Source organism: Myotis davidii, unplaced genomic scaffold (genome assembly GCF_000327345.1).
Source record: "Myotis davidii unplaced genomic scaffold, ASM32734v1 scaffold240, whole genome shotgun sequence".
NCBI lineage: Eukaryota > Metazoa > Chordata > Mammalia > Chiroptera > Vespertilionidae > Myotis > Myotis davidii.
The window spans coordinates 220,220-231,110 of NW_006292334.1; the positions used below are offsets into that span (position 1 = coordinate 220,220).

Sequence of the window (10,891 nt, forward strand, 5' to 3'; positions counted from 1 at the left end):
GGCATCCAAACAAGGAAAACGAAGGCCTCCCCTCATCCTACTTAGTCATTATGGTTTTGAATGCTGTGAGAGATACACATGTGTAGTCCTTCAATGCTGAAGACAGTAACCATGCTTTTCAAATTCCAAATAAGGCAAATGAGTTGATATTTGCCTAAGGTATTTAAAATATGAAATATGTCCAATGCACAGTTCATCTTATATATAGTACCAGCAATATGTTTTTAGAGCCTGGCACCTCCAGTCCACACCTCTGTTATCAACCCCCCATATCAACTCAGCCTTGCCTTGCGGGGAACCCACACTCCCAACACCAAATGCCTAGGCTGCTCCTGCACATGGGCAGGAATGTGCCTACAATGCAGAGAAAAATCTGTGATGCTGTGTCAATGCAGGAATAATTTGAAGAAGAGATTCAGAATCCAAATTCCCTCATCAAACTTTCAATTCATCCCCCCCACCCCCAAAATAAATTGACTATGTATTTTATCTTATCTTTATGACCATGGAGAGGAACTTACAACTTAAATTAATCAACTATATAAATATAAATTATTATTATCCCACCTATGATAATCAGCCTACTGAATCTCAATATTGATCTGCCAACATATATTTCAGTAACCCTACTAGAATTAAAACTCTAAATAATTTTGTCAAGGACTAAACTATGTGAGGAGAAAAAAAAACACTTTCTTCTCTCTTCAATTTATGCAACTAAATACATTTAAGTCTTTTATTAAAATGTCAAAGCAAAAATAATAGGGATGGGGTAGAAAAAAAATTAATCAATTATAGTGGCATTGAAGGAACTGGAATGGAATTATGTTCTGCAAAGCAGGGAAGGGTGGTTTGGGAGGAAAATAGTCTTGTGTTGAAAGTCTAACTTTTGGGGAAACAATTGAGAAAAAAAAAGATAATACAGGAATGGGGAGAAAGTGGGAGCATATTATTGGAAAGGCAGAAGGGCTGGACAGAAAAGGGAAGGAGCTGCGTAGAAGCGTAAATGAGAAACCTGCCGACTGTGGGAAAGAACCTGGTAGAAAGAAGAGGACGCGTGGAAATGACACATAAGACTGAAAGGGGAGCTGCGAGTGAGGAGATGACCGGGTCCAGGATCCAGGAGGTGGAGGAGGCAGGAGGATGGGCTGGGGAGAGAGGGTGGGGTGGGGCTGTGGGATGAGGATGGCGGCGTAGGGATGCTGCGTGGGACAAGGGGCCGAGGCTAGTGCGGAGATGGAAGCGGTCAAGGATGGAGCTCCGCAGAGCGGGGTACAGTGTGGGAGGATGAGCGGGGCCCCGACAGAGGGCTTGGGGTGAGGTGGAGAGGCGGGTCTAGAGGGAGAAGCAGCAGAGCCTAGAGCAGCAAGGAAGACCCTGGCCCCGCTAACGGACTGAACGAAGGAGGCCAACTGGTGGCGTGGGAACATTAGAAAGGGATGGAGCGGAGGATAACGAATATGAGAGGGAGGGGGAGGCTGCGTGTGGGGGCGGGAGGATGGACGACAGAACCGTGGTGGGTAAGACCGAACAGGGTCGGGGCAGAGGCCGGTCCGGGTCTGAAGGGCACAGAGAACAGTCGGGTGGAGGAGGAAGGAGGTGCACTAAACGGCAAGCCCTGCAAAGCCTGGGGGGAGGGGGGAGCAGGTAGCCATAGGTGAGGGTTGGGCGGCTAAGTCCTCACCGTGGGGTCCGCACAGGATGTGCCCGGCAGAAGGGGCAGACCAGGCTCGGGGTTGGACATCATCGCATCCGCCACGCCGCCGCCGCCGCCTTGGAAAGGTTTTGTGGTCCCCGGTTGCCCGGGCGACGTGCCGCGTTCGCAGGTCTTTCTGCGTTCCATGGCGCTGCCACCCAGCCCGAGCACCTGCGAGTGGAGGGCAGGGCCGCGGGTGCGGAGCAACGGGTCTGCGCGTGATCTGAAGGCGGGACTCAGCGGTCTCGCGGTAAGACGACCCCAATGAAAGGGGCGTGGTTAGTAGGCGTCGCGGACCTGGCCCCGCCCCCCTGGGCTCCCTGGCCAGGAGATGGCGACGGGGGCGGGGTGGGGAGCGGGAGGCGGGAAAAGCGGCAGAGGGCGGAGGCGGTTGAGGGGAGACTGTAGATCTCGCGGGGCAATCCGGTGGCCAGAGTGGGCGTTGCAGGAGCTGAAGTAGAAGGGAAGGCCCTTCCTTCCCGCCTCCCCAGGCCTCCCCGCGCCCCGGCTTCCTGAGCGCAAGCGCTCTTTCCGCCCCGCGCTGGGAAAGGGGCGTTGGTCCCGCTGGAGTGTGAGCGGACAGAATAGTCCCAGAGATGTACATTACACAGCGTAGAGAACATAGTCATTAATATCCAGTAAGTGTGCATGTGCCAGGTATCCAGTAAGTGTGCATGTGCCAGGTGGGACCACTCTGTAAAGTACATGACTGTCTATACTGTAACATCTGAAACGGATACAGAATAATATTGAATGTAAATTGTTATTGAAAATAATAATAATTTAAAAAGGACCCTGGCGGGCTGCTCAGTGGTTAGAGCATCAGCCCGTGGACTGAAAGGTCTCGGGTTCGATTGCAGTCCAGGGCAGGTAACTCGATTCCTGGCCCTGGTTGTGGCCCTAGTTGAGGCGCCTACAGGAGGCAATCAATCAATGTGTCTCTCTCAGGTGGATGTTTTTCTCTCTTTCTCTCTCCCCCTCCCTTTCACTCTCTACAAATCAATGGAAAAATACCCTTGGATGAGGATTAACAAAAAAAAGGAGGGAGAAGAGGGATGCACCCAGGGGTGAGGATTAACAACAACAAAAAAGGATGTTACCTACCCCCGTGGTGCTTCCTGGGGGCAGGAGCTCTGCATTATTCATGATTGTCTCTCTGTTGCTTAAGGATGTTCAATGAACTAATGCAACCTTGCTGCCCCTAATCCTCCCACCGAGTCATCATCTGTCTCCTCCCCCCCCACACACACCTTTGCTTTTCTTTATTCTACTGTCAACCCCTGCAGTTCTGCACCCTCTCAACTCTTGCAGGCAGGGCCTTGCATATTGGCTTCAGGACACTCGATATTGGTTGGCTGAAGACCTACAGATGCTCGCCTCAATTCTGATCTCTAGGTTATGCCTGCCTGTGGCAGCATGGAAACAGCAGTACCACGAGGGGAAACACGTCTCCTTCAAATACAAAACTAAGTCAGAAGACTAACACTTAGTGAGGTGACATACTCTCGGCACCATATGTATTCTCACCTGTGGTGCTTTTTATAAAACTTGATTAAATTAGTCCTTAAGAGAAAATGTAACTCTCTCCTGACACATTTGCAAGAAGACCAAAAAAACAAAAAACAAAAAAAACAAACCACAAAAATGATTTATCAGCACCAAGGAGCTTAAAAATAAAAAGCAACCCGAACCCTGGACTCAGACCCAGCCCAACCCAGACACTGGATTCATTAGTTCTGAAATGGAGCCCAGGAACCTGGTTTTTATAACAGCCGTTTCTGTTGGTGTAAACAATAACACAAATGGGGCCACTTTAAAATGGAACTGGCACTGCCACGTCAGGGGAACTGCTTTGCAGGTCTTATGTCCCAAATCTTTGGAATGTTGAACAGGGCAAAATGTCCTTTGGCCTGGATCTAAGCAACGCTGTGCCTTGCAAAAGAACTGTTTGCAAAGATAACAAGAAAGCTATTGTTATACTACTACACTGCTGACTTGCCGGACTGAAAAAATTAAAAACACTGTTTAGGACTAACATCACTATGTTATGTTATTTACGCCAATAGAAATGGGTTCCTTCTATTGATGTAATTGTTTTCCTCCCCTTTCTCATGAACACCCATTGCCTTTGTCTCCTAGTCAGAACATTACTTGGGAGTCTGCCTCCATTAATGATTCCTGAATAACCATTCTTATTTATCTCAATAAATGCTTGTTGTATCTCACTTTGAAAGGCCTTTTATTTTTAGGTTAACAGTAAGCCAATTTAGGAACCTCATAGAGAGCAAGCCTTACACAGAGAGCATATCGCCCCATGTCATGAATGGGTAATCGTCAATACAGATATCAGCTTTAGTTTTATTGCTGCTTGTCAGAACAAATCCCCCAGTTGGATTTCATGAATGGATGTGGATCTCAGGGGCCTAGGACATGAATCCATTAGTGGCATCTGAAAAAGTTATTGGTGGCTGTCTGTCACACCCTGCCCAAAGATTTTCTTTTCTACTAACTATTCCTTTCCCCTTACTACTTCTGTTTTCTACTTGTCCCCCACTTGAACCTTTTTAAGTTTCTGTTGGTATATTACTGTAACTCAGGGGTTTAATACATTTTTAAAAACATTAATGATTATAATTGTTGAAGTTACTGATAACCTTCAAGTATCTGTTCATTGCATTATAAACTGAGTGGCCAGATTATTATGACTGGTCAGATTATTATGACCACCCCATCAGTACTTCATTGACACTTCCAAAAATACTGAATATTGAAAACTTCCTAAGCAAATACTCGCAAGGTTTCATTATTATTATTATTTGCATAACTAATTCACTTCATTGTACTGATGGGCTGGTCATAATAATCTGGCCGGTCATAATAATCTGGCCACTGACCCAGGATGGGAGCCAGTCACTGGGAGAATATTTCAAGTTGGCAAGTTCAAACTTCAGAGAGAGAAGATGCGTCTCTACCTCATTGATGCTGAGTACCCAGAATCACTGGTAACTAGGATCTTTGCTGACTCTTATTGACAGCCTAAACCAGCCGTGGGCAAACTACGGCCCAAGGGCCGGATCCGGCCCGTTTGAAATGAAAAAAACTAAAAAAAAAAAAAAAGACCGTACCCTTTTATGTAATGATGTTTACTTTGAATTCATATTAGTTCACACAAACACTCCATCCATGCTTTTGTTCCGGCCCTCCGGTCCAGTTTAAGAACCCATTGTGGCCCTCGAGTCAAAAAGTTTGCCCACCCCTGGCTTAAACCCTTACCAGCTATATGATCCCTCTGTCTGTTCTCTTAATAAAAGTAAATCCATTAGGATACAATTTGAAGAGCCCTTCTGGACTAAGTGCGTGGTTGCACTGGGGTCTACCAGTCACTACCTACGTTGGGTAGTGAAAAAGCCCGTGGGGGCTGGAGAGGGTGAGTCATGCCTAAGCCATTCCATGTCTTCTGTTTCTACTTGAGGAGTACTCTCTGCTCAAAACCCTTCTTTCCCAGAAGAGCACAATAGTTAAAAGGTTAATAGAATGCTTTTCACTCCTTTCGGAACCTAGAAATGCATGGTGAAGAAACCAGGCAGTGAGTGCTGCATCAGCGCCAAAAAGCACAGGGACCAGGGTTTGAGGAAGGGGCGTGCGGTGGGTGGGAAAGTCAGGGCTTCAGAAACCTGCTTGGACCCTGAGAAGGTTTGGCATGATTAAGAGTTTATATGACTCCAAAACATGACGACTGAAAACGGATTGCACTTCAGTCTGAACTCACCCTTTCCCACTTTGTGGAACAAATAGGAGAGGGCAGGAACCGGATCATCCCTGTTAGCTGATGTAGGAAGTGCCACAGTTTGAAGACTGCGTAACGCCTGGACTCAGAAGACCACAGAGACATTGCATGACCTTAGCAGGTTGTTTCAAAGCTTGGGGGATGGACAATATGGAAACACCAGGCTGCCAGAAGGCCAAGCCTGAAATAGGGCGTCATGTTGCAGTGTCTCCCAGGGACTCCTGAAGCATGGCAGGGGCTACAAACACTTACCTAAAATAAACATCTCCTTTTACAGAATTTTGTCCAAAGCTGGCTTCATCCAGAATTTATTTTTAATCCCGTGACAGTATTCTTCAGTATCTAAAAGTCACAGGGCAAATATCAAGCTGAATAGTGTGTGTGTGTGTTGTGTGTGTGTACATTGGAGTACTGGTTATTTCTGCACTGATTTGGCGCTCTACTTCCCTCTGCTGGATAAAAGTGGTACAGCATGGCCCTAGCTGGTGTGGCTCAGTTGGTTGGCCCTCATCTGGCCATCAGGGCTCATGACCAAAGAGTTTCGCCTGGACCGCAGGTAGAGAGCATACAGGAGGTAGCCATTCAATGATTCTCTCTCATCATTGATGTTTCTATCTCTCATTCTCTCTTCCTCTCTCTGAAATAAATTTTAAAAATATTTAAGAAAAAAATTTATAAACCACTTTAAAAAAAAAAAGATGCAGCATGGTTTCTGAAAAACACACCCATTTACACACCTCTAAGTTTGAAAGGGTTGGGGGTCTGGCTAGTGTTTGGCTATGGAGACCTTGCAGGGGAGTGTTCCTGAATCAGAATGCACCCTACCTTTCATTGCCATCAATCTTCGGTCTCTGGAATCTCTTACCTAGAACAGCCGTGGGCAAACTACGGCCCGTGGGCCGGATCCGGCCCGTTTGATATGAATAAAACTAAAAAAAAAAAGAGAAAAGACCGTACCCTTTTATGTAATGATGTTTACTTTGAATTTATATTAGTTCACACAAACACTCCATCCATGCTTTTGTTCCAGCCCTCCGGTCCAGTTTAAGAACCCATTGTGGCCCTCGAGTCAAAAAGTTTGCCCACCCCTCTACCTAGAAAGAGTGCCCAGGAAACTACCTCGATCTTTGCCAAGTATGGGTGCATAGAGATTGCCAAGCAGATTCTGGAGCAGATTTAGGACCCACAGGAAATCTTCACTTGACACAAAGTCACTCAATGTGGGCTTAGACTATTTTAGTCTTGCCATGGGCTCCTGCCAAGCGTTTGAAAACTTGTGTTTCTGTTGCGTTTTCCTCCCTGAAGTCAAATCCCATTCTATGACTTTAGCTGATTCATTTGGAATACCCTTCCCATTGAAAAAGCCTAACAAACGTTACCTGAATCAGCTGTGAGAGCTGAGCAGCAGAGGCAAGAATCCCGGTGGGCAGTTGCCGAGGCGAGGCCCAGGAGCACCTGCTTCAGCAGGGCGGCGTCAGATGGGAAACACGTGTGTTTTTAACCACACTGAAACTGACCGTTCTGGTTTCTCTCTCTATATTTAACATCCTACCGCAGAAGTTCTACTGCCTTCACGCATGTGATAAGATACCCCTCAGCATGTCCCCTGTGTTTATGTTTGAGAACAGCAAATCCCATTTCTCTCTTTAATGAAGTATAGCTGGGGAGAGAAGGGTGTCGGCCGATGCCGGTGATAGTCTGTGACATGCAGAGTGTTGAAGAAGAAGGAATGTGGAGGACAGCAGGAAATTCCCCACTAAAACACACGCAGAAGCCTGGCAAAATAGAGCCTGTCTTAATCTGAGTGGAGAGAAATCCCTCCCAAGGGCAAAGAGCCCCCACGGTGGTGAGAGGCTTCTGGGAGCCCACAGAGAGGGCGGATGTGTTTGTATGGAACGCACAGTACCCTGCTTGGAACAAAGTGATAAAAATAATGACAACAATTGCCAGTGTGAATACAAGGTTTGTGTTGAGACATATATATATATCCTCCCACGGTAAAATTAGTCAGGTTCCAAGATAATTTGTTCTTGGTTGGAAAAGAGAAACAGAGTGGGATGTTTCACATGTTGCCATGGGTGTCTTTAAGACATCGTTTGCGCTTGGAATAGTGCTCAAATTCACTTTAATGAGGAATAGACTGTATTTAATAGGTGGAAAGACTCACTAGAGCAGTGGTTCCCAACCTTGGCTGCACATTAGAATCACCTGGGAATCTTTTTAAAATCCTGATTTCTGGGCCTCATCCTCCAGAAATTGTTTCTTTGTTACTAATGTTGTGGCCCTACCCCATAACAAAGAAACAACTTCCGGAGGATGAGGCCCAGAAATCAGAATTTTAAAAAGATTCCCAGGTGATTCTAATGTGCAGCCAAGGTTGAGAACCACTGCACTAGAGAAGTGTAGGGACATAACTTGAGGATAGTCAGTGGTTCTTAAAACTGGTTTCGACTTCCTTGAAGGTCTTTCTATGGTTACAGGTGGCCTCTGGCACTAGCATTTGTAATGTGACTAGGTCCGCTCTGGATTCTAGCACAATACAGTTAAGAATCTCCCCATGGGCCGTGGCCGATGTGGTTCCATTGGTTGGAATATGGATCCCGTACAACCGAAAGTGGCAGGTTTGATCCTGGCCAGAGCACATACCCAGGTTTCAGATTCGATCCTAAGGACTTTTGCTTGGCCAGGATGTCTAAAAATAAAACAAGAACTGCATCTTTAGATTTATTTCATTTATCAGGGCAGAAAGAAAATGGTGTTCCATTTCCCTCTCATTTCTGCAGTCCTAATTCACACAGTCAGCAATGGAGAAGCCAGACCCAGAGGCCTCTGCATTCACTTAACTTTGTTGCTTCAGAATATGGACTGTGGATCCAAAAGCCCAAGTTTCTGTGAGAGTCCATCACGCACTAACCAGGTAGTCTTGGGCAAATTTATTTATTAGTTAATTTGGGGCAATAATAGTACCTGCCTAAAAAGGCTTGTATGAGGGTTAAATAAAAAGAATCTAAGAAAACAGCTCAGCTAAGGGCTTTGGCAAAGAGTGAGCACTAGATAATGTAAACTGTTATTGTTATTTTTATTCCTAGTTTACAGACTCTGCCCTGGATGTTTCATTGCATTTTTTCCCAGAAGATTACCCAGACTACAGACCAGTGTCTGCAGAACAGAGAAACATTCACTGCCTGTCTGGGAGGTGGAGTCAGCTTCTGGGCACTTAAAACATGCTGAGAAGAGTCTGGGAAGAGTGTGTCCACGGGGCCAGGCCCACCGATAGCAAATACCTTGGTGATAAAGTTTTGTGTAGACTGCAGGGAGCAGAATGTGCTCTGTTTTCTAAAGGAAAGGTAATATGCAGTTCATAATTAGTCCATATAGATAAACAACTACCCTGAATTTCCCTGGGCAGAATTCTTGCCCAGCATACCTCATCCTGATGTGACAGTAAAAGCTAAAGTCCTTACAAGGCTCTCACAATCTGCCCTCATCTCCTCTTCTGTTCCCCCTCTCTGTTCTGCTGGCCACAGGGCCTTTGCACTTCTTTCCCTTGCCTGGGAGAGAAACTAAGCTGGCTCCCTCTGTAACCTTTGTCTGTAGTCTTCCCTGACTCCGTTTAAAACTGCATACTCACCCCACCCCTCTGGCCTATCCTTCTTCCTTGCTCTGAAGTTCTCCTTGGCACCATCACCTTCTAACATCCTATACCAATTATGTGGTTCTTTGTCTCGCTCTCTCACCAACCTCCAATGTAAGATCACCAATGGCCGATTTGTGTGTTGTGTCTATTGTTGTATCCCTGGAGCCTCAAGCAGGTGCCTCTGCTCAGGGTTGGTGGAATGACTGTCAATAAATCCCCACCCCAGTTCAACGGCTGGGCCCGGCCTCCAGCGGAGGTCTTTCTGTAGAGTACCCTCAGAGGGCTTTATTCAGGAGAGGCACTTCAAAGAATTCTTTCAACACGAGGTAACATTCTCAGCAGCTTTGTTTCATGGCCAGCGTCTGGACCACAGCATCATCAAATTGCCTACATCATGGAATGTCAGAAGGGAAGTGTACTCCAACCATCTCGGTATTCCTGTAAACTGAACCAAAGGCTGTTGATTTTGTACTTTATAGAATGAAAGTTTGAGGTTGCTTAAAATTTCTAGTTCCCAATTTCTGGTTTTCCAGAAAGCTTTATGTGACTCTGCTAATTTACCTACCATTGACAATATTTTGATAAAGCCTTATTTTTCTCCTGAAGGTACTTACTTTAGTGATGAGTTCGTGGATTATCTTTTCCCATATTTTCCTGCATTTTCTTTAATAAGCATGTTACTTGAAAATGACAAATGACCAATGACTTTGGGGGTCGGGGCTTCCTACTAACCCCTTTATAAGGCAGAGAAACATTTTTTCAAATCCCATGTTCAAAGTCCCATCAGTTCTCAGAATCCCTGGAGAGCCACCTGCTTGAAGAACTGACAACCCCAGTGAAAGATGAGAGGGAGGACTTGCATAATCTCGGCAAGATTATTAATACTACATGAGCTTCTCATCCAAGGATTCACAAGTATTTTCAAGAAGCCCTGACCAGAGAGTGAGATTTGACTTTATAATCCAGGCCAACAAGGGCCTGTGGCTAACAGAACCTTTGGGCTTCTGAGAAGACTGTGAGGGGCAAAGAATGCTTTGTTTGGCATCCAAGGGGATGGTGTGCAGTCACTTTCATTCGAAAAGAAATAATGCAACCCCAGCTATTCATGAGGTATTTAGGATCACACACAAGTTAAAATGAGGTTAGGTTAGAGTATACACAATACATAAAGGTGCTTTACACACTGTAAAGGACTCTGTGAATATTTGGTGTTGATGTTTCTCATAAGCTAGGTCCTGAATTTATCTATAGGAAGCATGAGTTTGAGTTTAAATAATACAATGAGTCGTGTGCCTTTGAACCAGTCATTCCATTTTTTTAGTGTGTTTCCTAATTTAATGGTCTTACCTCACGTGATTATTTAAAAGCTCAAATGGATGTGGACATGTTGGAAAGCATGTAGGATCAGAGGTGTTATATTCTGTAGGCTTTGAGTTGGTCAAGGCCTCCTGGAATCTAAAATGCGGTGTGTACCTTTTCTTATGAGAATCGTGTTAGGTAAAAAAAAAAAAAAAAAGCCTATATTTGAGATAAATATGCTTCCACAATTAATATTTAAATGAATTCATTTCTGCAATGGTTTCCCTTCCATATTATTTCCAAACAATATACCTTAAGGGAGGTGTTTTGTTTTTTTAACGCCCTTGACCAGAATAGAACCTGGGACCCTTCAGTCCGCAGGCTGATGCTCTATCCACTGAGCCAAACCAGTCAGGGTAAAGGGAGGTGTTTTTGTTTGTTTTCTTCTTCTTTTTTAAAGCAGGCAGCCAGA

At 45.3% G+C, this 10,891-nt stretch overlaps 1 protein-coding gene and 1 long non-coding RNA gene across 2 annotated transcripts in view; one reads left to right on the forward strand and one right to left on the reverse strand.

Moving 5' to 3' along the window:
- The window catches only part of EFHC1 (EF-hand domain (C-terminal) containing 1), a 62,228-nt gene extending 60,297 nt beyond the window's left edge, over nt 1-1,931 (reverse strand). Inside the window, exon 1 of the mRNA XM_006765696.2 lies at nt 1,685-1,931. Within this exon, the coding sequence (XP_006765759.1) occupies nt 1,685-1,843 (159 nt within the window). The 5' untranslated portion in view covers nt 1,844-1,931. The remainder of the gene's footprint in view (nt 1-1,684) is intronic.
- On the forward strand, nt 1,882-3,708 carry LOC102756767. Its single transcript, XR_435764.1, has 2 exons — nt 1,882-1,946; nt 3,008-3,708. It is a non-coding gene; the product is annotated as an uncharacterized LOC102756767 (long non-coding RNA).
- The last annotated feature ends 7,183 nt before the right edge of the window (nt 3,709-10,891 follow it).